Source organism: Trachemys scripta, chromosome 20 (genome assembly GCF_013100865.1).
Source record: "Trachemys scripta elegans isolate TJP31775 chromosome 20, CAS_Tse_1.0, whole genome shotgun sequence".
Taxonomy (NCBI): Eukaryota; Metazoa; Chordata; order Testudines; family Emydidae; genus Trachemys; species Trachemys scripta.
In genome coordinates, this window is record NC_048317.1 from 7,529,506 (window position 1) to 7,556,173 (window position 26,668).

The window sequence follows — 26,668 nt, forward strand, 5'->3', positions numbered from 1 at the left end:
TAAAAAGGTATAAGAAGCAACAGTTCCCAAAGCATTGACTGCAGGTGGCCTTTGCCACCACTGAGACCAGAACATCCTGATCTGATAATGGAAAGGAATGAAGACTTTGCAGAATTTACAAGCCCCATTTAGACTTCAAATGACTCTGCTCATTAGACTTTTAAGCTGGAAAGGTCTGATACTGGGCGCTCCTTGCATCTTATCCTGTTCACGTTTGCTTCAGTCTCCTGGGTGGCTGCACTTTATGCTGATGTTAATTCTCTGCCTCCACACAGCGTGTGCAGGAGGATTTACGGCAGCTGAAGTCTGACTTGCAGCACGTTTCTGAGAGATGTGACAGCTTCCTACACAAGTCTCCAACAGGGTCCAGTGCCCCACACCTGCGTTCTGAGCTCAATCTACTGGTAGAGAAGATGGATCACGTGTATGGACTCTCTTCCATCTACCTGGATAAGTGAGTCAGAACGTGCCTGTTTTCTGGAGTTGAGAGAGAATTCTATATGGGCAGAATTAGCTATGCTGCATGGCTACCCTCTCTGAAACTGGGTGAGGGTAGGAATTGCTCTCATGCTTCTTAAGGGGGCTTAGGAATGTCTAGGAGATGCTGTAAATTCAAGAGCTCCAAGGGGTGCCAGGCAGTGGTGCTCCAGAATATTTGAGTGTTAGTGTTTGAGGTGACTAATGATTCCCACTTTGGGGATGGGAACGCCAAGATGAAGTGACTTGTTGGAGTTGCTGTTAGAACTGGGGTTAAACGCGGGTATTCCAGTCTTTCATTCTCGAACTTGTACCACTAGATTAGGCTGCTTCTGTGTTCTGTTCTGTTTGATCCCTTCCATTTTAATGGAAGGTGTTTTAGAATTTCAGGGGCATATATATAGGGGCTTGTGTTTACGGGCTTCTCCCCTCAGAATCTAGATTCCATTACGGCCTTTTCTTTTCTTCCTGCTACTCAAATGTGAATGTTGGGTATGATCCAGAGCGATCTGTTCTGTTCCTCTCCAGTGCTTATGAGCCAAATGACTTTACAAGGCAGAATGTCCTCAGGTTGAGAAGTCCCGTTTCCTTCTTGTCTTTACACGATAGGTTAAAGATGGTGGATGTTATTGTTCGTGGTACCCAAGGAGCAGAGTCCCTGGTCAAAGGGTATGAAGTGAAACTGAGCCAAGAGGAGGCAGTCCCTGCTGATCTAACAGCTATTCAGTCTCACAGAGCTACGTTACAGGTTGGTAACATTATGCTTCCAATCGCATCCAGTAGAAACTAGAATCACTCCAGTCATGAGCTCTGGCATTCGTTGAGCGGGATCCTCCCCTTTCCTTACTGAATTTGCATTGTGGTCCATCCCCCCTGCTTGCTGGTGAGTGATTGGAGGCTTTAATTGAGTCCACACGATCCTCACTGCTTTGTGAACTGCAGGTCGAACAGCTGCCTTGGCAGGCACCGTCGCTTCTGCTTTTTTGCACGGCTGGTGCTAATGGCACTTGGCAGCCGCAGCGTGCGGAACTCCGCGATGCTGAATGCACCATCATGACTTGCTCTGAGCTGGGCTACAGATCCCTACGCTTTGCAACTCCCTGTCCTAGATTCAGCCAGATGGTGGAGATTATGGAGCTGATAATTGTTCCTGAACTCCACAGGGCAACACAAGGCAGAGCTAGATATTTATCTCTCCTGTCTTAACTGTTCTGTACATTTAGATGCTTACGTTTGATTGGAGAATTCCATGTTGTACATACCCACCAGCAACTTCAGCTAAACTTTCTCGTCTTGGTACTATGAATTTAGCTGTCTTGTTGTTTGTTAAAGCAATGGCTCAGCGATTCGAAGAACAAGAACGCCGTGTTCTCTTCGTTGGAAGAGGATGTGGCAAAAGCTAAAGCCACGGGAGAGCAGCTGTATCGTCTGAAGCAAGAGCGTAGCATGGACCTAGAGCGGTACCAGGAGAAGGGAGCCCAGCTGTGGGATCGCTGGCAGAGAGTTGGCTCTCAGATTGAAACCCGGTGAGACGTTCCCTCCTTGTTCTTGCTGCTTTTCTGGCAGTGCCTCTGATGGGAGCTTGTGCCAGACTTGGAACTAGCAATGGCATTTTTCCAGTTTATCTTCAGCTAGCAGCCAGGGTGACAAATGCCACCATTAAACATAGGAACTATTCCCATTTGAGGGAATGGCAGGACTTGGTTCTCTTTCTCTCTTCTGCTCCTCCAACTCCATCTTTTGAGTTCTTAACTCCCTTTCTCTGCTTTAACACCCCCCGCCTAGCCTACAGGCTCCCTTAGCAGCTGCTAACCTTTGCCAGGCTGATTCTATGGAACTTCTTTCAGTTCCATAGAATCTTTGGATCTTTACTGATTGGAGACGTTGCCACCCTTAACAAACCATAGCTTGGCTGGAAGCACCCGTCATGCTCCCTGTCCTGCAGAGCTGTACCTGTGGCTTCTATAAATATCCCCAGGGAAGCATCGGCTTTAGAGGTTTCCCTGCATGTGGCTGGATCTTGAACCATTGTTTTGACACAATGATTTGAGTTTGGTGATGGTTTCCTTTTTTGCATTGGTCCTTTCAGCTGTTCCGATCTGGAGAGTATCCAGGAGGTGCTGAGGGATTACCGGGAGTGTCACGGAGAGCTGATCCAGTGGATTGAGGAGACCACTGCCCAGCAGGAATTGATGAAACCTGGGCAAGCAGAGGACAGCAGGGTGCTCTCTGAACAGCTGAGCCAGCAGACGGTAAGAGAGAAAATGGCACTCTTCTAACTGGAACAGGGTTGTTGAAAGGAGTTGGACGAGTATTTATTTTGTTTTTAATAAATCTTTTGTCTCGTAAGCTTCAAATCGTTGTTCTCTTAAGGACTGAATGATTCATGGGATTTTCAATAATGTATGTGCATTCATCTGTAGCAGATGCATCCCAGAAGGGTAATAACTTAATGTTACCACTGTCAGCAGTTCATTCACCATGGTCTCCTGGTAGCACCTAGTGGTCCCATCAGAGGCACTGAGGAACTGAGGGCCAGTGGTTAGGGTGCTAGCCGGGACATGGGGAACTTGGTACAAGCCTCTGCTCCACCACAGATTGCCTGGGTGACCTTGGTTAAGTCACTTAGGCCCACATTTTTGAAGGTATATAGGTGTGTAACTTCCATTGATTTCAGTAAAAAGAACAGGAGTACTTGTGGCACCTTAGAGGTTTAAATATTTTTTAAAATCTGGCCCTTAGCCTCTCCGTGCCTCAGTTCCCTATCCCCACAATGGGGATAGTAGCACTGCCCTGCCTTACAGGGGTGTGGTGGGAATAAATGCATTAAAGATCGTGAAGCGCTCATGCTACAGTACTTAAGGAAGAGAGAGACCTAGGTAATACTCCCTTCTCGTCTCCGTAAAATGGACACGGAGGCTGAGTTACCTTCTCCACTCCTGGAGGTGCTGAGGCATGTTGGTGGGACATTGTGGGAGAAGCTTGCCCCGTACCTGTTCTGTAGATAAGTTGTGTGTCTCCACTAGTCTCAGTCCAGCTCCTTTCATGAACAGCAAATAAATACTCCGAATGGGCTTTAAAGAAAGGAAAATGTTTTCCCCCTATTGATTTTGTGTTTCTTGTTTGACGAACACTGATGTCTTCCTCTCTGTACTGAAAGAGCTGAAATTAAAATGGCTGTTTAACAAGAAATATACGCCACTTCATCGTACCAAAGAATCTTTAAGTGTCAGGTGGGCTTATACAGATTATAGAGATTCATCACTGATAAAGTGTGCAGAGGACACACACGTGTGGGGGAGTGGTGAATAAAGAAAAGGACAGGTCATTGATTCAGAACGATCTGGATCACTTGGTGAAAGCAAACAATACGTGTTTTAAGACAGTTAAATGTAAATGTGTACATCTAGGAGCAAAGAGTGTGGGCCATATTTACAGAATAGGGGTCTCTATCCTAGGAAGCAGTGACTCTGAAAAAGATTTGGGGATCATGGTGGATATTCAGCTGAGCATGAGCTCCCAATGTGATGCTGTGGCCAAAAGAGTTAATGCGATCCTGGGATGCATACATAGAGGAATCTTGAGTAGGAGAAGAGAGGTTTTTTTTAATCACTCTATTTGGCACACTGCTTCTGGAATACTATGTCCAGTTTTGGTGCCCACAATTCAGGAAGGATGTTGATAAATTGGAGAAGGTTCAGAAAAGAGCCACAAGAATGATTAAAAGAGTAGCAAACATGCCTTAAAGTAATACACTCAAAGAGCTCCATCTATTTAGCTTAACCAAGAGAAGGTTAAGAGGTGACTTGATGACAGTCTTTAGCTATCTTCATGGGAAACAAATATTTAATGATGGGCTCTTTGGTCTACCAGAGGAAGACCTCATACGATTCAAAAGAAGTTGAAATTAGACAAATTCAGACTGGAAATAAGACGTACATTTTTAGCAGTGAAAATACAGGCGAGTCTCATCTTACGTGGGGGTTCCGTTCCGCGGTTAGCGCGTAAAGCAAAAACCGCGTCTAGTCAAAATTACATTGAGTTGAATGGCGGGCAAAATCGCCCGCACTACAGGTACAGTATTAAAATTGTTATTTTTCTCTTTTTTTTTTTTTGTTTTTGCCGACCGCGTAAAGCTGAAATCGCGCATCTTAAATGCGCGTAAGATGCGACAGACCTGTAATTAACTATTGAAACAATTGACCAACTGTCATGGTGGATTTTCCATCACTGACAAGTTTTAGATCAAGACTGGCTGTTTTACTAAAAGATCTGCTCAGGGACTTGTTTTAGGGAAGTTCTATGGTCTGTTATACAGGAGGTCAGACTTAGAGGGTCACAAACTGTGCATAGTGTCTCTTTAACATATGTGCGGATGGAAGGGCAGGAATGTCACCTGTTCTGCTGCTCGAGGTCTCTAGAGAACAAGTTAAATATGAAAGTGACGTGGTCATGAGTGAGAGAGGAAATAAGAGGAAAATTTCATTTAAAAGGCAGGGGAAAAACTTTTTTTCTTTTGTTTTTTGTCAAAGGCTTTGGTTGTGGTAATCGACAGAAATCAAGCCAAGCTGGACCAGTGTCAGAAATTCTCACAGCAATACTCTGCTGCTGTCAAGGTAATGACACGATTCTTAAATCCGAGGCGAACACAGGGCTCGGTGTCAACTGCACAAGCTTTGCCTGCATCTTCCGTTCTCCTAAGCCAGGAGAGAGGCAAAACTCCTCTATTGTTGGCTTTGGTGGTTCTGCTTTATGTGTAGAGAGCGGGAATTAGCTGCTAAGAGACCTGAAAATGCCAAGCTTAGAATAAATAGGTAACAATTCAAAATCCTTCCCCCCACACACACCCCGCCTTTTTTTATTTCCAGGACTATGAGCTGCAGCTCATGACATACAGGGCGTTCGTGGAATCCCAGCAGAAATCTCCCGTGAAACGCAGACGCATGCTTTCCTCCTCGGATGCTATCACCCAAGAGGTAAGCAGCCTGCCTGCCTGCCTGGCCTTGCATGGGAGAGGTTTCTTTGCTCCTAGAAGACAGACGAGCGGCCTGTCTGTGAAAATAGCTCCTTTCTGCTGAACTCTTACATAAAAATTTCCACCCTCACTGTTTTTTTTATTAGCCAGAGAGGATGGCTTAGTGCTCTAAGCATCAGGTATGAAATACCTAGACTCCTTGGAACCACAGGTTCAAATCCCAACAGGGTCGACTCAGCCCTTCATCCTTCCAAGGTAAATAAACAGAGTACCATGCAGTATACTGTGTGTGGATCTTTTGGATGAGACCTTTAAAAACCAAGGTCCTGTCTGCTCCATGTGGATGTTAAAGATCCCATGGTCTTTTTATAAGAGTAGAAGGTTTGCCCCAGTGTCCTCGACCAAAACTTCCCCTCCCTCCCCACTGTTGTGCAGCATGCCGTGCGTCAGGTGGCTGCCACCCTCCATCTCAGAGTTGCTGCATTTCAGTGGTGCTGTAACGTATCTAGTCTGTGAAGTGCTTGGGGATCTTTCCGAATGAGAGGTGCTGTATCCATTTCTCACCCTGTAAAGTACTGTGGTTGTGTCAGCCAGAGTTCCGACTGACGCATGGTGGTTTGTTTTTTGTTTGTTTTTTGTTTTTAGTTCATGGATCTACGGACTCGCTATACGGCGTTGGTAACGTTAACCACACAGCACGTAAAGTACATCAGTGATGCTCTCCGGCGGCTGGAAGAAGAGGAAGTAAGGATATTTTATAGCCAGGGAATTACAGACCAGTCTGCTTCCTTTCAGTACCCAGAAAGATAATGAAGCAAATAATGAAACAATCCATTTGCAAACATTTAGAAGACAATAAGGTGATAAGTAACAGTCAGCATGGATTTGTCAAGAACAAATCATGGCAAACCAACCTAACAGCTTTCTGTGACAGGGTAACAAGCCTTATGGATGGGGAGGGCTGGCTTTCTGTGACAGGGTAACAAGCCTTGTGGAGGGCAGGAAGCAGTAGATGTGGTATATCTTGACTTTAGAAAGGCTTTTGGTACTGTCTCGCATGACCGTCTCATAAACAAACTAGGAAAATACAACCTAGATGGAGCTACCATACAGTGGGTGCATAACTGGTTGGAAAACTAATCCCAGAGAGTACTTATCAGTGGTTCACAGTCAAGTTGGAAGGGCATAACAAATGGGGTCCCACAGGCATTGCTTCTGAGTCCAGTTCTGTTCAGTATCTTCATCAATGATTTAGATAATGGCATACAGAGTACACTTATAAAGTTTGCAGACGATACCAAGCTGGGAGGGGTTGCAGGTGCTTTGGAGGATCAGATTAAAATTCAAAATGATCTGGATGAACTGGAGAAATGGTCTGAAGAAAATAGGATGAAATTCTATAAGGACAAATGCTTAGGAAGGAACAACCAGTGGAGTACAAACTGGGAAATGATTGCCTAGGAAGGAGTACAGCAGAAAGGGATCTGGGGGTGATAGTGGATCATAAGCTAAAGGTGAGTGAAAGTGTAACACCGTTGCAAAAAAAAAAAGCAAACATCATTCTGGGATGTATTAGCAGGAGCATTGTAAGCAAGACATGAGAAGTAATTCTTCCGCTCTGCTCCACGCTGATTAGGCCTCCCTGGAGTATTGTGTCCAGTTCTGGGCACCACATTTCAGGAAAGATGTGGACAAATTGGAGAAAGTCCAGAGAAGAGCAACAAAAATGATTCAAGGTCTAGAAAATTGCCTGTGAGGGAAGACTGAAAAAACTGGGTTTGTTTAGTCTGGAGCAGAGAAGACTGAGGGGGGACATGAGAACAGTTTTCAAGTACATAAAAGGTTGTTACAAGGAGGAGGGAGAAGAATTGTTCTTCTTAACGTCTGAGGATAGGCCAAGAAGCAATGCGCTTAAATTGCAGCAAGGGAGGTATAGGTTGGACATTAGGAAAAACGTCTTAACTGTCAGGGTGGTTAAGCATTGGAATAAATTGCCTAGGGAGGTTGTGGAATCTCCATCATTGGGGATTTTTAAGAGCAGGTTAAACAAACACTTGTTAGGGATGATCTAGATAATACTTAGTCCTGCCATGAGTGCAGGGGACCGGACTAGAAGACCCCTTGAGGTCCCTTCCAGCCCTATGATTCTGTGATTCTAAATTCATAATTAGCACATTCAGAACTCCCAGGCCCAGTCGTCAGTTTCTGCCAGTGATTCTTTCTCTGCTTCAGACCCCTTTCCCATTTCCTGGTTAGAGCATATTTCAGTTCCTTCCACCGAACGGCTCTATGCCTGATTGGTGCTGGGCTGTGGCTGCAGGAATTCTGGGCCCCTCAGTACATTAATGCAGGATGTGTTCCTGTCTCCCCCATGTGTAGAAAGCAGTAGAGGAAGAGAAGCAGGAGCATGTGNGGGGCAGTTAGGGGCAGGGGTCCCAGGAGGGGGTAGTCAGGGGACAAGGAACGGGGGGAGGGTTGGGAGGTCAGGGGGGGCGGGAAGTGGGAGGGGCAGGGGCGGGGCTAGGGCGGGGCTCCTCCCGTCCTCTTTTTTGCTCGCTGAAATATGGTAACCCTAGCTTCAGACCCCTTTCCCATTTCCTGTTTAGAGCATATTTCAGTTCCTTCCACCGAACGGCTCTATGCCTGATTGGTGCTGGGCTCTGGCTGCAGGAATTCTGGGCCCCTCAGTACATTAATGCGGGATGTGTTCCTGTCTCCCCCATGTGTAGAAAGCAGTAGAGGAAGAGAAGCAGGAGCATGTGGACAAGGTGAAAGAACTCCTGGGCTGGGTCTCTGGTTTGAAACAGAGCACGCAAGTCAGGACTGGTCCACTCAAGAGCAAAGAGCTGGGAGACATTGAGAAATCCATCTCGGAGCAGCAGGTAAATCAGGAGGCCTGTGTCCCTCCCTCTCTCTCTGATATATGCATGGTACCTGTACCTAGTCATTTTCATACTGCTGTTATACATACTAAAACTACATTGTCCTGCTAGTTCTAACTGAGTTTTCCAAAACCACTGAAGGAAAGCAACCTTGATGCCTCCTGTGTAACACTGAGCATGTGCTGTAACCTCAGGGGAATTGCTTCCCTTCTTTCCAGCCTGGAATTTAGCTTTCCTCTTGTTCTCAACAGGCTCTAAATGAGGAGCTGGCTTCAAGGAAAGAGCAGGTCTCAGAGGCCATCAAAACTGCACAGATCTTCCTTGCAAAACATAGCCACAAGTGAGTACAGTACAAGTAGTTGTGAATAAGAGCGAGGAGATTGGGAAAGGGTAATGCACCTCTTTGTCAGAAGAGAGGGTGATGATAAATACAAAGAAAATTAACCTCAAGTTATTCTAATGGCCAAATTACTCGACCACCCTGATGAGATTCCATTGGTGGGCAGGTATTCTTTGAATCCAGGTGACCGTTGTAAATAGTGACCAGGTGTAGGTGAAAATGGCAAGCTTTAGCCAAAAATTCGCCCCAATAGAGATTCCCAATTTCGTTCCAGGCGATTTTACAACCCAGAAACTTTGCTTTTGGCTAAAATGACCAGCTTTGCCCCGAAGCATGAAAATCCAAATCTTGTGTGTTTAAATATACAAATGCATCTCAGTCAGAACAGAATTTAGGAGCTTTGATAATTTAGTTGATTTTAGCTTGAAAATTGGACCTTGTGAATGAAAATAGGCCCATTTGTATAGGAAACTGACATACTTTCACTTTTTCCCCAAAATGGAACCATTTTTGTGAATTGGAAATGGAATGCAAAACCAGTTACTTTTGTTGCGACTCTTTCACCCCATCCTGGTAATTAACGACCTCGGCTATTTGGCATAGTTTTGTTCCTGATTCGGTCACCATGCTCAGCGTAGGGTGACTGGCATGACAATGCACTTAACCCTTCAGTTGAGGCATGAGCAGTGTGAGGAGGGGATTCCATTTTGCGCTTGCCATTTTGTGTCCGGAGAAGAAAATCTGAAATACATGGAGCTGCATGTCACTTTCTCAGACTCCATGAAGAGATTTCCTGTCCCATCTTGCAGGCTTTCTGACCAGGAGAAGGAACAAATTTCCACCCAACTCAGTGCTCTAAAGGAGACTTACCATCAGCTCTGCAGCGACTCTGCGGAACAGCTTCAACAGCTTCAGAGCCATCTGGCCCAGGAGACGGAGCACAAGGTACCTTTTCCCATCCCGTCTATCGCATAGATCTGAGTTACCTTTCCTCAGAGCGTGAAAGAGGCTTTGCTTGGTTGCGTGTCTCATGACCACCAGCCATTCACAGCCTGTTTGCTTTGTCCTTAATCTCACGTGATCCACCACTCTTCCATGCTTTCCCATACACTGCACTCAGGGGTCCGGGCTGAGTTGGTCATTGGAGGCCAAGTAGAAGAGGTTTTCGTATTCTGTTCCAGGTTGTTAGGGGATGGTTCTCCTCTGCAGTGTTGTTAATCAGGGCTGCTCCCCATGCTACAGAGTTGACTTAATCTTGTAATGGGAAAGAAGGGAGGTGGACATCTGATCTAATAAGGAGACAGAGTGGCCATGGGGTGTCCTTTCCGTTTTTTAAAATAGAGAGACCACGGTCATGTAGGACCTGGGTGAGACCTGCAAGCAGTGCCAAATTTGTAATGAGAGGTGCCAAGGCTCAAGCAATTAGGTGCCGGGGCTCTAGCAGTTTTTTTACATTCATAACTGATGCAGCAAGTGCCAGAGGTACCGGGGCTCTGAACTACCGAGCCTAGAGGTGCCGGGGCTCAGTCCTGGCACACATTAAGCACTGCCTGCAAGGACATTTTGATTGCATCTCTTGCCAGAAGCTTGGCTGCATAGAGACTGGTGTATGGGCAACCTTTTCACACCTCCATGCGTAAATTGTGGAATGCACTAGTGAGAAATAGTCTTGCCTTGAATAGTAGGAAATTGAGTTCCTCTCTGTGTGGAATGCAGCCCTGCATCATCTCCTTGATAGACCCTCAGCTCATCTGAGAGACCTTCACTGACTGAGTAGCTGGACCCCTGTCCATCTCCCATTTGCATCCGATAATGTTCTTGTCAATCTCCGTTTCATGTTACACTCATGCGCTAGGTGGGAAGGGTTTGACGTTCCTTCCTATCACCTCTGTTATCGGTGTTAGCTGTCTTCAGTCATTCATGGATATACCTGTATGTGTATGTAAATGTATATATATGTGTCCAATGGATATATCTGTGTGTTTGCTTGCTAGCTCCCTGTATTTTGAAGCACTGGCCAAGTTGGACATGATTTGATGATAGCCAAAACTGAAATTGGGTCAGGGAGTGAAATCCCAGTCCAGCAGATCAAGAGAAAAGGATGGCAAGGCCACTGAGTTTATGGGAAATCTAAAGTCCCACACTTTCAGTGCTGTACGCACAAAAATAAAGCATACCTATTTCTATCGAAAGAGACGTACTTCTATCCTGGTTCAGATGTCTCAGTCCAGTGATTCCTTTTTTTTTTAGTGCAGGTCATTTTATCACACTTTGCAAGCAGCAGAAAACTCATGCTGACATTACAGCAACAACTCCGAGCTTAGAAGTAGCAATCTCCCCAGTTAAATTGTCATGTCATTAATGCCACCTACCTCACTGCTGCCAGAAAAGAAGCTAAAAATGGCCCTGCAGGTCCAAAGCGTGTGGGATGCCCATTCTTTCCTTTCCCTGCTCCTCCCACAGAAAGGAAAATGCTTTCATGCAAAAGTCTTCCCTACAGTTTGCTGTGTTTTATTTATACAGCATGAAAATATTTTGGGGGTGTCAGTTTCCTTTTACATTTCTGTTTTGCAGAAAGGGGTGTATTTTGCTTCCTAATTATGACAGGCCCCCAGATTTGTGGCCTCCCGGCTAACCGAGATTAGCACTGAGAGCAGAGTGGGATGGGATTAGAACTCATTATAAGAGGCTACTTTAGGGTTTCTGTTATTGACACTTGGCCCAGATGAGGGAGTAGCTTTGGGGCTATCATCGCGTCATGGTACGGTTGCTTCATTGTAGCAGGGAGCACATGGAGAAGTGTTAACATTTGCTTGCTGGAAACATCCGAGACTCCGTGCAAGGGTATCAAATTAAAAAGAGGAAACCAACGCCAAACTGCAGCTCGCGCTATTTTGAGCATGATGTGTCCCTGTACAGTTTGTGTTTCATGTCAAGTATTGTTACGATTAACTGACATCCTTGCTTACAAGTTTAACTAACCCTCCGGAATTTTAAACGCACCCCCCGCACACACAGCGAAAAGAGGACGACCTGCGTGGGGGGCTCTTTTTTGCAAAAACAAAACAGTGGCATGCTGGACGCTAACACCAAGCTTTACACTGTGTGTGTGATACGGCTGAGCTACTCCATAAGGCTCTGTCTTTAACTGCTCCGGGCACACCCTGCAATTCTGGTAAGTAAAAGCCTTTTATGTCCCCTCTCTCCTCCTCTGTCTTTCTGTGGCTTGTTCAGTATGGAACGTGCATGCTGGGTTATGCCAGCCTTCTAGTTCTTCTCCCCCCCCCCGCCCCCCAAAAAAAGAGCGTGAGGGTAAATCCAGACCAACTCGCTGGAAGTGGGGTGTTTGTGGGCGCCAGAGCCAAGCTGCCACATCCTGTGGAACGTTCTCGTGACACATTTGCAAACAGAGACATTTGAGCGGCTTGAACGGAATTGATTGTATTCACAAAATCCAGGTTCCCGTATTTCCCCTCTGCATGGGATTCCCTCTGGGGTATCTTCCGGTAACCCAGGCTCTCGTACCGGAGCGACGGTAGTGTAGAAACCAGCAGCGCTGGTGTACATACTATAGGGGATGCTCATTCCCATTTCATCGTCTTTCCCTCCTGAGCATTTCCCTGCTTGCGCTAATAACACCGAGAAAAAGACCTCCCAGAAATACTTGAGGCGGGTGCTATTTTCGGAGCCTCAGTCCTGATCATGTGGCGTTCCACCTTGGCACCTAGTGTAGTCTAGAGCTCTGTTCTTCCCGAGGCCTGGCCTTAGCTACTGGAGAGTTGGTCATTTCTGAAATGCTCCAGGGAGGGAAGTTGTGGTGGCGGTGCCAGAGAACGCTGCACTGGAGCCTACTTGCATGGGCAGAGGCGACTTCCCTGCCCTTTGGTGCATGGCTGGTCTGCTGTTGCTGGTGAGCTGGTCTCTGCCACAGGGTTCCCTCTTTCCTGTTGGTGGCTGGCACTGCAGATCTGCATGGCAGGCACTGTGGGAGCAACTACACCAGTGGGAGATTTCTGAATCACTGAGGGTGCTTTTTCTTTTGTCCTTTTTCCTCGTAGGGAGCACAAAATGGGGTTCATATTGTCCATCCCTTTTTGCATTGAAATGTTGAAAGGCTAAAATGCATGTCTGTCTAAATGTGTCTCTCTCTCTGTTGGTCGTTCAGTGGGACATTAGAAACCTTGGGTTTTGCTGCTTGCCGCTTTGCTGCGTTATTGTAATGATGGGTGTCAGAAATGTCTCAGTGCTGCCACACGGGAGACTAGATGAGCTCTAAAACAACATGCAAGTTGGAAGATATAGAGTTGTTTACATGAGCGTCTCGCTCAGATGCCCTCGGAGTTGCATGTCATACCCGTTGGGCTCTGCTCTCTAGTCTTTTTAGGTTTTGGGATTTTTTTCCCCTCCATCTCCTGGAAACTGAGACATCCCTGGACTTGATGTGCTGTAGTTACTCGAAATGATGGTTTGCTTTTAGCAGCTTCTGTGGTTCTGATTTGATTTTTATTTTCTCTCTCCATTTGTAGGGATGTGACACAGTTGCGGGAGTGATAGACTTGGGCACAGTGGAAATATTCCCTATCTTGGGTGCCATGCAGAAAGGTCTCATAGACCAAGACACAGGCCTTGTACTGCTGGAGGCTCAGGTTATCACGTCTGGCCTAGTCGTTCCTGAGACCAGCGAGAAGCTCTCTTTGGCGGAAGGCCTGGCAAGAAACATCATAGATCCCAGGACTCTCGAGGTGCTGCAGGAGCTGCAGGATACCCTTCTTCTGATACGTCAAATGAGCTTTGAAGGAAAACGGTTTCTGCCCACTGTTTCTGCAATAGAAGAGGGAAAGATCAGTGAGGAAGTTGGACTGAAGATTTTAGAAGTTCATCTTGTTACAGGGGGTTTTATAGACCCTTCAAGACAGGGCCGGATCAGCTTGGAAAAGGCTGTTCAAGAAGGCCTCATAACTACTCAGCTTCACTCAAAACTGGCATCTCGCCTGAGATCTTGCAGGAATTTGATTGACCCCAACACAGCCAAGAAAATCAGCCTGACCGAGCTAATGCAGCGATGTATCATTCACCAAGAGACTGGCCTGAGATTGCTGCCCGTCAAGCAGCTGGCAGGTGGGATGGTGAGCCTGAAATCAGGGAGGAAAGTGAGCATCTTCCGTGCTGTCCAGGAGGGGCTAATAGATAGGCAAGTCACTGTGCGGCTGTTGGAAGCCCAGCTTTTTGCTGGCGGCATTGTAGACCCCAGAACAGGGCACAGACTGACTGTGGACGAGGCAGTGAGACATAATTTGATTGACCAAGATATGGCGTGTGCACTCTTGATCCGACAACTTCAGACAGGTGGCATTATAGATACTGTCACGGGAGAGAGACTGACAATAGATGAAGCAGTAAAGAAAGATTTAGTAGCCTCGAGGATTGCGCTGGTGATCCTGGAATCCCTTTGGTCCTTTATGGGGCTGTTGTGGCCTGAGTCAGGCGAGATCCTCCCAGTTGCAGATGCCCTAGAGCAGGGCATCCTGTCCACTGAATTGGCTCATAAGATTCTTAGTAACAGGCAACTCATTAAGGCTCTCTTCATACCAGAAACCACAGAGGTCTTGACCTGGAAGAAAGCAGTAGAGCATGGCATCTTGGAGAGAGATGTTGCCAAGAAGCTAAAATCTACCGTCATACCTGATGTGATGCCCAATATGCAGCTGGCAGGCTCTGCAGCCAGAAACACACTGAGCATGGGCTCTGCAGGACGGAGTCATGAAGACCAAAGTCACCCTCTACTAAGGAGTGATGATGATAGGCTGATATTCCATTTGATGACCCATAGCTATATCAACATCCACAATGGCCACAAGTTGCTCCTAGTAGATGGGGAGTTAAATGCTCTCACTAAAGCCGTTATACAAGCTCAAGAAAATGGATCGAGTACTCACCTGTTGGACGTTGACCAGGATGGTTACAAAGGTCTGGAAGTTCTTGAGGAGATAGAAGACTGGGAGAGTGCAAGTACTGAAAGGGAGCCCTGTAATGATTTGGCTTTGAAGCAACTTGAGTTTCAATGTACCGCTTTGGAAGAAGAGAAAGAAGTGCCAGAAAATACTTCTCGAGATGACAAAAATCCAGTGATACAAATGGGAAGTTTTCCATCAAAGTATAAAGGAAAAACTCTGAATCTGAAGGAACAGGAAGAGATTTCTGCAAAGCGAGCCTCTGTTCAGAGTGAAATTGATGCTGAATCTGCAAGAGAACAAAGGCTGACTATAACCAGGAATGGAAATCAAATAGAATTGTCTAGGCAAGAATCTGTTAATGACCCCCTTAGAATCAGCTTTGAGATAAAGCCCAGAGAAGCAGAGGAAATGCTGATGGAGATGGGGATAGATTCCAGTGCTGCTAAACTTTTAATAGACAAAGTCAAAGATAGAGCACCTGAAATGGTAAGAGATGGTGTGAGAAAAGAAACCTACATATCTATGGATGAATCAGAGAATACAGAGAAACCACAAATCATGCAAGAGAAAACTCCGAGAAGGTTGGAATCTGAAGTAGAGAGACAAGCTATTACGGATAAGAATTTGTTGAATAAGGAAAAAGCTAAGAACAGATCAGTGAAAAGAGAAGAAATCGTGCCTCTTAAAACTGGAGATGAGAAGCAAATGGAAGAAAGAGAAACAGAAAAAACTGAAAGTGCAAGAATATTGGAAGTAGAAGAGAGGGATGTGGAAGATTTATCAGTTGATTTCAGTATTCGTGAAACTTCTATGCTACCCAAACATTCCATGGAACTGGGAGAAGACCGCACTTTAACAATGCTGGTGGCGCAACTCCAAGGTGAGGGTATATACCATGAGCAGACGGGCAAGAATCTTCTTCTGAATGAAGCCGTAGCTTGTGGTGTAGTGTCCAGCCACACAGCTGTTAAACTGATGGAGAAAATGAAAATGTTCAATGGCTTCTTTGACTCTCACACATGCGAATCATTAACCACCGAAGAAGTCATTAGTGAAGGTCTGATGGATGAGAAACTTCTGCACAAGGTACTCACATCTGATAAAGCTATAAGTGGTGTTCTCGACCCATGTAGTAATATTGTCTACTCTGTCAAGGATGCGGCTGAGGTTGGCCTACTGGATAAGGAAACAGCATTGAGAATTTTAGAAGGACAAGTAGTTACTGGAGGAATTGTTGACTTGAAACGAGGCAAAAAAATATCAGTCACTTTGGCTTCAAATCTTGGCTTGGTCGAGCCCGCCAGTCAAGAGGAACTTGTAAAGTTAGAGAAAGCTTCTAAAGGAAAAGATGCTGAAGATGAAACTAGACAGAAGCTCATTGGATTACAGGCTGAAACAAGTGGAATTATGGATCCTAAAACTAAAGAACCTTTAACTATTGTTCAGTCAGTTGAAAAAGGGCTTCTCGATAAGGGGAAAGCCCTCCAACTCTTGACCAAACAAATAGCAGACGGAGGAATTATTCACCACATGTCTGGAATGAGACTTTCAGTAAATAATGCAATGAAACATAGATTGATTGATCAAGACTTGTGCAAAGAACTCATAAAGTCTGAAAATGTGTGTCTGCACCAGTATGTTCATCCAGAAAGGAAGGAACTTGTATCCTTACCCAAAGCAGTGTCATTAGGGCTAATTAACCTGGATTTTCACGGTGAAGTCCAAGAAATACAGGCTTTGAGTGGAAGCATTATTGACCCTGTTTCTGGCCAGAGGCTGGCTTTGTCTAAAGCTGTAAAGGAAGGATTGTTATCTGAAACAGTTATGGAAAAGGTAGTGTTGTCTTCCGAAATGAAACACGGAATTGTAGATCCTGAGAGCTGTATGATCATTCCCTATTCAGAATTTATAAAGAAATGTAAAATTGACATTGAATCTGGACAAAGGTATCTGGAGCTCGTTCCCTTCCGAGCACTCAAGGACAAGGTGACAGGGGACGCTCTGACGTGTGCGCAGGCTGTGAAGCTGGGGGAAGTAGACCTGTTGCCCACCTTGAGAGTACTGCAAGCTCAAGCAGACACTGGTGGCATTGTGGATGGTGCCATGGGCAAAAGACTGTCTCTGAGGTCTGCTTTGGAACAGGACGTGGTGGATGAAGACATGATGAGGATCATCGCATCGAACCAGATGATGGCTGGAGGGATTGTTGACACTAACAGTGGGGAAAGAGTGACTTTAAAGGAAGCTGTTGAAAGAGGATTAGTGGCTGTGCCGGAAGGCATTTGGATACTCAGTGACACATCTGATCCTGAAGAGTGGAGAGAATATAAACGCCACATCCAGCAGCAACTGCACAAAGCAGCACCCAAAGAGGAAAGCTTGGCCATGGATAGTCCTGCCACGGAGATAACTGGTGATGATGAACACAAAGCTAGACGCGAAGCAATGGGCTACAGTGCAGCTGGAGATGCTGCAGATGCTGATTCTGACCGACCACATAAGACAATGAGTATAATGAAAGAAGAGGTGCTGAAATCACTTCCTCTTGAAACTTCAGAGGACAGTGTAGTGGGTCAACTGTTAGGAGAGGCTGTATTGTCCCCCGAGCCTCCCTTAGTATTCGCCACAATGCCTGTATCTCCAGATGCAGCATTTAAGACCCAGAAAAAAGAGATGAGGAAAAGCAGATCACAGGAACCCTGGAAAGATGACTTGAGGGAGAGAGTAGAAGTAGCTGAGGAGACAGAAGAGGAAAGAGAGAGACTGGAGGCAGGGAGAGAGCAATCATTTGCTGGTGAAATGATGCATCAAAGTGTTGGGGACAAAGAAGGAAGAGAGAGAGCCTTTTTCAGTAAAGATGGTGTTCTGGGAAAGACAGAAGCTACAGCTATGGCTTCTGAAGTAGGTCAGAGAAGTTTAGATGAGAGAATGGAGGGGTCAAAAGCAGTAGAGGCAGCATCAAAAGAATCCGTTTCTGTGGATCAAGGAGAGGAAGAAATAAATGCTGAGGAACCCTTCAAGCTTGCAATTGGTGATAAGCATATTGAAGACAAACCTGTAGATGAAATAACAGGGAAGCATACTGAAACTACACCACAGAGACCAGAGGCAAAAATTCTTGAGATCAAAAGTCTTGGTGCTCCAGAAATGTTGAGCGAGGCCGATCTAAAACCCATGGGAAAGAAGAAAACTGAGATAAAGAATCCAAAGCAGATCAGTATCCCAGGAGAAACCACTAAACGAGGGAAATCTTCCAAGGAAAAACAGTCCCTTCCTATCCCAGATTCCAAGGAGGAATTGATCTCAGGTATTCAGGAATCAGTGTGTGAAACCACCACCACCAAGAAAACAGCTGGTGGGTTGCTGAGCAGTCTGGCTGAACAAAAGCAAACAGAGATTAGTGAGAAACAGGTTCCTGAAAGAGAAAAGGAAGCGACTGCGTTGGACCTGAAAGAGAATATCAAAGATGATCAGAAGTTCAGCATTGCCCCAAAGAGAGATGCACTCCAAGAGACAATCGGAGAGGAGGTCAGAAATGGCGAGGCCACCTCTGTAACAGAGAAATCAGAGGAAAAGATACCCCAAGCAATCACCAAAGAGGAAACCAGAGATCTGGTATCCCCCACAGTGTGTATCGCAGAGAAAAAAACACCAGAGTTAATTACCAGAGAGGAATCCACAGGTGATCTAGAATCTTCTGTAATCCCTGAACTAGAGAAACAGACTCTGAAAGAAACAACCACAGAGTTCACCATGGATGAAGCAGGGTCCTCTACAACCTTCAAATCAGAAGGAAAGACACCCCAGGAAATAACCAGAGAGGACAGCATCGGTGATCAAGAATCACGCTTAACTATGGCAGACAGAGAGAGATGGCAAGAACCTTCAAGAGAATCTACAAAACCAGCCAAGGTAAATGTTGTTTTTTTAAAATTCCTGGTATTTATTATGTATATTTGATATAAATGTGCATGGTTTTGGACAAAGTTGACAGCAAGAAGGATAAATGTAGTGAATGTAGTGCACCTATTGGGAGTTGCAGCCCCAGAAGATAGTAACTGAAATTTACTTGGCAAATGAAACTGTGATGTATTAGGGGAAACATTTGAACCTCAGTTATATTTTATGAGAACATTACTTATAAATGACAGATACATAAGCCCATTGTTTAGCAGTTTGATGATAACACTGCAGATTTGTTGCTATTTTTAAGTTTTGTTGGAAAAAGGGTATACGTTTTATTTCTCCGCAGTAAATCTAGTAGATAAGATTAGCAAGTGAGCAGTCCCTAATGTGGAAAATTGCTAAGAGAAAAAATACTAAGATTCCTTTAAAATAGCTCATTCTGTTTTACTTTTCTATCAAAATCTGAAGTATGTTTTGTCTTTTGACTCCGCAGACTGTGTTCAGCAAACAGCTGTGTCTGGAACATGATGAGAAGCTGGTATCTTATCTGTCCGTGCTCCGAGATATTGAGATGAAAATTAAACAGGTTCAACCTGCGGAGCTGAAGTTAGAAGCGCTACAAAACCTGCTGCATCAGGCTGAGGTCAGGAGGGGCCACTGTACTAAAATTAGTCCAGCTTCAATGCTCTGCTCTCTGGGTTAGTTCTTTTAGGGTGGTTTATGCACAGGGTCACTGGACTTTAGCAGCTGCTCACTGTCTCTTGTGAGCACAATGAGGAACTTGAGTCTGGGATCTAAAAGATATTGAAATGCAAACACAGAGCGTCTGTCTCTCCAACTTTCTTTCTGGCTCAGGTCTTCGTCCGTGCTTAGCCAATACATTCATTTAATTCACAGTTAGGTTTGCTGTCTGGAATGAATTATTGTAACCCGGCCAGATGAGAACAGTTGGATGAATTGGTGGATGGTAATGGATCATTATAGCAGATACACATATTGTTTGAATCCAGTTTCTTTCAGCCTTTGTGTTACTGAGGCTACGTCTACACCGCAAAGAAAAACCCACGGCATGGAGTCCCAAAGCCCGGGCATGGAGTCCCAAAGCCCGGGTCAGTTGGCTCAGGCAATGTAGACATTTGGGCTAGGCTGGAGCCGGGCTCTGAGACCCTCCCCCCTCGCTCCAGCCTGAGCCCAAACATCTACACTGCTATTTTTAGTCCCCGCGGCATGAGTCAGTTGACCCAGGGTCTGAGACTCAGTGCTGTGAGTCGTTGTCTTTTTTGCAGTGTAGGTGTACCCTGGGGATGCTGGCAGTGAGAGTATGAAATCACTGTGTCTTGGACTTAATGATACTGTCTTGCCTCAGGTCCTGGATGTGGAACTGAAGGATCTGTCCTCTCCAGTAAATCAGGAGTTGGAATCTGTGAAGTGGATTGTGGCCAACCAGCCCCAAGAAGTCCCTGAACAATTGCTGAAAGCCTTGGAGAAAGATGCCAAGAACCTCCAGAAGTCCTTTAGCTCAGTGAGCGATGCCTTGGAGGCCTGGCTGCTAAACCTGCACAGTGCTGTAGAAACTGAAAAGGTACAACTGACAAACAGACTTTTGTTCTCCCTATGCTGCTTCAGCCCTATACTGAGGGATCTCTGCATTCATTCCTTCATTAGTTTCCTGGTTTTAATTAGTGTACTTTTCGTTTTAAGGCTAACGTCTTAACACAGCATAAAAGGCTTGAGGGGAAACTAGAAGAGCTGCAGAATTGGGTCTGCGATACCGCATTATCTCTGGACAGCAGTGACTACCACAATGCAACTGACGGGAACAGCTTGAATTGCTGCCTCCAACACTATAAGGTAGCCATAGCAACACCCCTAATCCTGGCAGATAAAATTGTGGCCTCCTCCAGGGAAGGGGGGTGCTTTTAATCCAGTCTTCCTCGATTCTTTGTGGCTTTCCCTTTGTCGATTATTGTGCAAGGAGATGCCAGTATTCTAGCTGGTTTTTTAGTCCTTGTCCTCTTGGGAGCATGAGTAATAATGCCACGCCGGGGTGAAAAGAGCCAAGGGTTTTTTTTCCTGTTTTGTCTCAGCAACAAGTAAAACGTCCTATTGCTGCTCAGCCCTTCAAAGACCATAGGGAAATAAATACAAAAATAAGTCGCGATCTCCTCCAGAGCGTGACCTGGAGCCGTTACAGAGCGCCACAGTCCCTTGGGAGTGTCGCTCAGACTGGGCATTGGAGACTATCCTCATGGCTCACAGAGCTATGCTTTTGAGACCCCAGCAGTGCGGGGCGGGGGGAAAGGTGTTGGAAGAAGAGGTAGCTCCAGGAGAGGTTTTTGCTGCTCCACCACGATCTGCAGAACGAGGAAGCTGGAGGCGCGATTGGCATATAGATTATAAACAGTCACTTCTGAATCTGGGTACATGTCCAGCGCTGCACCGCACACACTGAGAGAAACTGGGTCTGTGATTAGGATGCCAATGACAGGATGGTTTTTTTTCAATGCCGTTGGGAGATCTGGTATGAAGAGAAAGGAGGAGACTTGGGAAAACAGTGCTTCCCGCACGCTGTGTTACTCATGTGCTGTTGTACGTGCTTCTGTTAGGGCTTCTCTGTACAAACACTTTCTTGGTGGGAAGCTGGGGTGTACATCTACCTCGCACTAGCCTGCCATGCACTAAGTGTCTGTGTGGACCCTCCTGCCACGTGCTAAAAATTGCCTGTGCGCTTTGATCTAAGTTGCTTTGGAACAGGAGTAGATTAAAGCACACTACAGAACATCTAGGGCTTGGCACGTGGACGCTTTGTGTGCAGCAGGCTAGTGCAGGGTAGTTTTACACCCCAGCTTGCCATGAACTAAGTGTTCATATAGACAAGCTCTTAGTATCTGCTTGGTTGCCTGAAATATCTTGTTCTCTTGATGGAGATCTGGCTGGACTCACTCTGCTTCTGAGCTGTAGGATTCTCTTTGCCCATGGATCTTCTCCAAAGCCAGCAGCTTAGGAAAGTGCACCCAGACAAGAGTCACTTTACTGACTAGCTTTTTCTCTCTTATGTTCAGGAGTTGAAACAGCCCCTTGCTCACACCAAATCTGAGCTTGATGCAACGGCTTTCGACATTCAGTTCTTTATCTCTGAGCACGCCCAGGACTTGACCCCCCAACAGAGCAGGCAGCTGCTGAGACTGCTCAACGAACTGCAGAAGTCTTTCCGGGACCTTTCTGAGCGGGTGGCAGCTCAGGTGGAGGTCCTGCAGGTCTGTCTCCGGCAAGTGGAGCAGACTGATGAGGTGAAGGGCGTGAGACCGGTTGTGTTTTGTTAACTGAGATGTTTTCAATCTGAAGAACATGCGGTGAAACACTTGCTGTTCTGTGTTCCGGTTTTGGGTGCGTGCCTTTGTCACGATTCATGGCACAGCAGGAGTTTCTTCAAAAGACTCCATTGCTCCTTTCTATTACCCTACCCATCCCATCTTTCAAGGGAGTGCGTTTCTGCCTTCCCTCTGGAAATATTCAAAATAACCAAGCTCTTGAGGACTCTAGAGGGCACAGCTGATCAGTCCCTTTGGCTTTCAGCTCTGGAAACCTGCCTGAGTCTAGCTGAGATCACACGTGCATTGGTTTAGTGGGCTCACCCTAGTTCCTATAAGGCCCACATCAGAAAATAACTGGTGCTGTTCAACCCAAATGCTAACCAGTGTTGGTAGTTTCTCATTTTCCTTGCACAGTTAATGGTCTGTAGCCACACGAGAACAGCCCTTTGAATAATATGTAAATGTCGCGGCACACAGCAGCCACCCACACAAGCTCCTGGTTCTCTGCTGTATTCCTGCAGCCCACATAACCGCATGGACCTTTTCACTCCAGACACTATTAATACTGTGATGTTTTTATTAACAGTTGCTCTCAATAACACTCTGCCTATGCCATCTCTTTGTGTGTATTAACCAGTTTGCTTTGCTTTTTCAGATTCAGTGTGCACCCACCCTAACCCAGGAAGATCTCGCTTTGCAGCCGAAGAGCTCTTAAGAGCGCTCTTTTGAATTGCTTCTGTTGTTTATCTTAAAGAGTGAAAGAAATGACCGCAGCATTTTGCACAAGTTTGTATGTTTAGTTGCTACAGCATCAGAAGAAACTTTTTTTTTTCCCTGCTGGCAAAGAGAAGTTTTTTGTGAGGACTGTCAGGGTCACACATCATGCTCAATAGCTCAAACAGGCGCTTCTGTGTTGTGCACTAGTGGCAAAACCTAGGGACTGGATCAGCGACAGAAACACTTTGCCTCCCCTAGGCTCTCCCGCCAACCCGGGTGTCAAAAATAAACCTGACTCGGGTCAGTCAATGCTGCAGCGCTGCGTGATGCCAGCTTGTTACACATGGCCAGCCTTTCTAGAGATGGCATGACGCGGGTTTCTGGTATATTTTAAATTTCTGGAGGTTGAGAGAAAGGACAAAGCCAGAGCAACTTTTGGTTAATTGTACCAAGGAGGGCTCTGTTTTGATTGTTGCCCCCTATGAAATTATTAAACACGTGTGACATGGTCTCCCATCTAAAGAGGAGAGAAGAGTAGACTGCTTGAATTATAGAGAAATGTGTATTTAAAGAGATCCCTTCCTTCAAATAGCGTTGGGCTCTGATACACATTCATGCAGCCTGTCTGACTGTCTGAGAGCAGAGGGCGTCAAAAGGTGTTTTCTGTGCTGCCTCCTATCCTGTCAGGTGCTCAGACTGTAACTCTTCTACCTTGCTTTTCAGAGACGTGCTGGCATTGGATGAATGATGTGTATTAAACTGCCTCCTCTCTTCTCTTCCCCTCAACACAGACTCTCCAGGAGCAGCAAGCAATGCGCAGTCAGAAGCTGGAGGAGCTCTGCACCTGGCTAGGCCAGGTGGAGAACACGCTGACAGATCAGCAAAGAGCAGCCGATGAAGGGGACCTACCTATGCTGCAGCAGAGGCAAAGTGACGTTAAGGTCAGTGCTAGGGTAGTTGTGGGGGGCAAGAAGGGGGCAAAAGAGGTGCCAGCTGCCCAGATGGCACAGAAAAGTTGTACGATTCTTCCATAATGCTCGTAGGATCTGCAGAGAAACATTCAGAACCGGGCCGCCTCTTTCGCGGGTGTCTTGAAAGCAACCGAAGAGTTCTTAGAGGCCAACAGGGCCAAGATGAACCCCGGGGAGCTGGCAGCCCTGCAAGAGAAACTCCGCCTCGCAAAGGAGCAGTTCCAGTCTCTGCAGGAGCGGACTGAAGTGGCCCAGAAAGAACTGGAGAGCGCAGTGACTGCTGCAGTGCAACAGGAGACAGAAAAGGTAACACATGAAGAACGGACGGAGGGGGGACTTTTAGTGGGGGGGCAGCATGGCCTAGTGGGTATGCCACTGGACTGGGAGTTGGGGAAACCTGGGGTCTGTTCCTGGCTCTGCAACTGTTTGCTCGGTTTCCCCATCTGTAAAATGATGGTATTGACTCCCCCTGTAAAGCACTTTGAGAGCTATGGATTAGAAGTGCTAGGTATTTATAATACTAATACAATAATCATAGTAATATAAAGCAGCCCAGGGCAGAGTAAAGAAGCCTTGCTCTGATGTCAGGAATTGGTAATAAACTTCCAGGGCAGTCTTTTCAAGTAAGTTGGTGCCTCTGAAAATCCAACAGTGTCTCAACCTCCCCAGATAAGCCACAGGGGTGTACCTCAAAGAACCACTTGGATGTGTGCACCCATATGCACACACACTACTTGTACACTCGCTCTGTATCAGAAGCCCAGTTTGGGGTGTGTGTTGGTGAGTAAGACTATGGACTATGTGTTGTGCTGGGCTGAGAATCGCAAAATCAATCAGATGCCAGGATTCTCCTTCTCCTGATACAGCAGCTTATACAAATACAAAAAGAACAGCCCTCCTCATCCGGAATATTTGTTGTTTTTCAGGTGAAAGCTGCCAAAGAATTGGAGGAGAACAGGAGTAAGATTGAGTCGCTTCTAAATTGGGTGACATCATTAGAACAGACGGGGGCGCTCTCTGAGCACAAAACTCGCCCAATGGAACAAGGTCCAGGAGCGCTCGAGGGGAAAAGCGCCCAGGACATTCTCGACGGTCACTTAGTGGAAGTGGACGGAGTGGAAGAGAACCTTGATCGACAGTATGAGAGGCTGAAGGTTAGAATGCCGCCATGTCCGACCTACCTGGCTGATATTACGTTAGATCTTAGTGCTACCAAACACGGTGACTCTGCCACCAGGAAGTGGTGCTGAATGCATGGATGTGTTCGCCTTGCCACGCAGTTGTGTTCCAGTGTAACCGGGCAGCATTGCTCTGGTGCTCTAGAAGGGGAGACCCTTGAACTTGTGGGATCCTCCTGGCACAGCCTACGGGAGGACATGGAGATGTGAAAGTGGAGAGAGGCGTGTTTTTCATCTGCCTCAGCTGTAAATTTATTAGTGGTGTGATCAGCAATGCAGAGTACTTTACATTCAGGGTCGCAAGATGATGCGGTCAGGGTAACACACAGGGGAAGGGTTAGCTGTTTGCCAGCACAGTGAAGAGAGATCTGTCAGTAGTTCTGGTGCTAAGGGCTTGTCTGCATAGGGAAGTGAGTGCATAGTGAGCTAGGAGTAAATGTAAAGTGCACTCCTGACTCCACACCCACTCCCCACGTGAACACTCTTCCTGCGCACTCGGAATGCCCCACGCTTCCAAAGTGCATTAAGCTCATGTGCACAAAGACAAGGTGGGCGAGTAACCTCTTTTGTTGGACCGACTTCTGTCAGGGAGAGAGACACGCTTGAGTCCAGTAAAAGGTATTACCTCACCCACCTTGTCTCTCCAGTATCCTGGGACCGACACGGCTGCAGCCACTCTGCAGACAACCAAGTGCCCAGAGGCATTCTCTGTGTCCACACTGGGAGTTAGTGTGGAGTCGCTAGTTCACACCAGCTACTGAGGGCTTTTCCCCCAGGTAGATAAGTCCTTAGAGACATTAGATTGGTCACAAGGCAGCATGTTTGTTGTGTGTGTGTTTCAGGCACGCCATCAGGAGCTGCTTTCCCAACAGCAAGATGTCATTCTAGCTACACAGACAGCACAGGCCTTCCTGGACAAACAGGGCCACAACCTAGCACCGGAGGAGAAGCAGAGGCTTCAGGGAAGGCTGGCAGAGCTGAAGGAGCAATACGCAGCCAACCTGTCGCAGTCGGAGAAACAGCTGAAGCAAGTGCAGGCGCTGCGGGATGAGCTGCAGAAATTCCTGCGGGACCACGGGGAGTTTGCGGCCTGGCTAGAGCAGGCGGAGCAGGAGTTGGAGCGGATGCACAAAGGGGACAGCGACCCTGAATCGCTGAGACCAATGCTTCTCCGTCAGGGAAGCTTCTCGGAAGATGTGATCTCCCACAAGGGGGATTTGCGGTTTGTTACCATGTCAGGACAGAAGGTGCTGGATGCAGAGAGAGTGGCCAAGGAAGAAGGGCCTGAGCCGTTAGCCACGGGAAACTTAGTCAAGAGCAAACTGGATGATGCAACAAAAAGATACACTGCTCTCCACTCGAAGGTACAGGAAACACTTTCCAGCTCCATAGGATAAAGCTTTTATGGCGTTTCCTCTGTGAGGCGCTGTAGAGATGGTGGGAGCTGGTACTGCAGGTAACTGGGAATTTACCTGTCAAATCTGCCCTGTTACCGTCTCTCTGACTGCTCTCCACCTTCCTACATCAGGAGCACTTACACTGTTCGAACATCTTAAAGGTGTGAGCTCAGAAGAGGGCAGGGACTGTGTTATATGGTTCTTCCACCCATATGCTAAAATTGAGTTCTTCCTCAGGGCTTTAGCAAGTTGGTGCATGGCAGGCTGGGGCGTGAATCTACAGCACACTAGCTTGCGGTGTGCTAACTCTCTGTGATGCGCTGAAAGTTCTCTAGTGCACTTTGACATATTCCCCTTCGAACCTGGAACCTTTACTGCACAATTGTAGCATCCACGTAGCGAATTCATGTATGGCAGGCGAGCCCTCTGTACATTCACACTTGTGCCTGCCATGTGCTAACTTGCGGTGTAGACAAGCCCTCGGTGAATTCTCCCCCCCTTTCTTCAAATAAAGGGGGCATGGAGGAGCAGGCCATAGACCGTGATTGTTCATATCC

At 46.5% G+C, this 26,668-nt stretch overlaps 1 protein-coding gene across 22 annotated transcripts in view; it reads left to right on the plus strand.

The window, feature by feature from the left end:
• Nucleotides 1–26,668, plus strand: part of MACF1 (microtubule actin crosslinking factor 1) — a 251,868-nt gene that overhangs the window by 125,249 nt on the left and 99,951 nt on the right. For 14 of the 22 annotated variants that reach the window (XM_034753976.1, XM_034753961.1, XM_034753964.1 and 11 more), the window contains 19 exons: nucleotides 276–454; nucleotides 1,087–1,225; nucleotides 1,810–2,003; nucleotides 2,567–2,729; nucleotides 5,010–5,093; nucleotides 5,346–5,453; nucleotides 6,098–6,196; nucleotides 8,182–8,334; nucleotides 8,586–8,674; nucleotides 9,484–9,619; nucleotides 13,201–18,540; nucleotides 19,028–19,177; nucleotides 19,901–20,116; nucleotides 20,236–20,385; nucleotides 21,597–21,824; nucleotides 23,357–23,506; nucleotides 23,609–23,842; nucleotides 24,463–24,690; nucleotides 25,557–26,078. In XM_034753976.1, the coding sequence (XP_034609867.1) occupies nucleotides 276–454; nucleotides 1,087–1,225; nucleotides 1,810–2,003; nucleotides 2,567–2,729; nucleotides 5,010–5,093; nucleotides 5,346–5,453; nucleotides 6,098–6,196; nucleotides 8,182–8,334; nucleotides 8,586–8,674; nucleotides 9,484–9,619; nucleotides 13,201–18,540; nucleotides 19,028–19,177; nucleotides 19,901–20,116; nucleotides 20,236–20,385; nucleotides 21,597–21,824; nucleotides 23,357–23,506; nucleotides 23,609–23,842; nucleotides 24,463–24,690; nucleotides 25,557–26,078 (8,562 nt within the window). The remainder of the gene's footprint in view (nucleotides 1–275; nucleotides 455–1,086; nucleotides 1,226–1,809; nucleotides 2,004–2,566; nucleotides 2,730–5,009; nucleotides 5,094–5,345; nucleotides 5,454–6,097; nucleotides 6,197–8,181; nucleotides 8,335–8,585; nucleotides 8,675–9,483; nucleotides 9,620–13,200; nucleotides 18,541–19,027; nucleotides 19,178–19,900; nucleotides 20,117–20,235; nucleotides 20,386–21,596; nucleotides 21,825–23,356; nucleotides 23,507–23,608; nucleotides 23,843–24,462; nucleotides 24,691–25,556; nucleotides 26,079–26,668) is intronic. The other 8 variants (XM_034753977.1, XM_034753972.1, XM_034753975.1 and 5 more) reach the window with 1 other exon arrangement.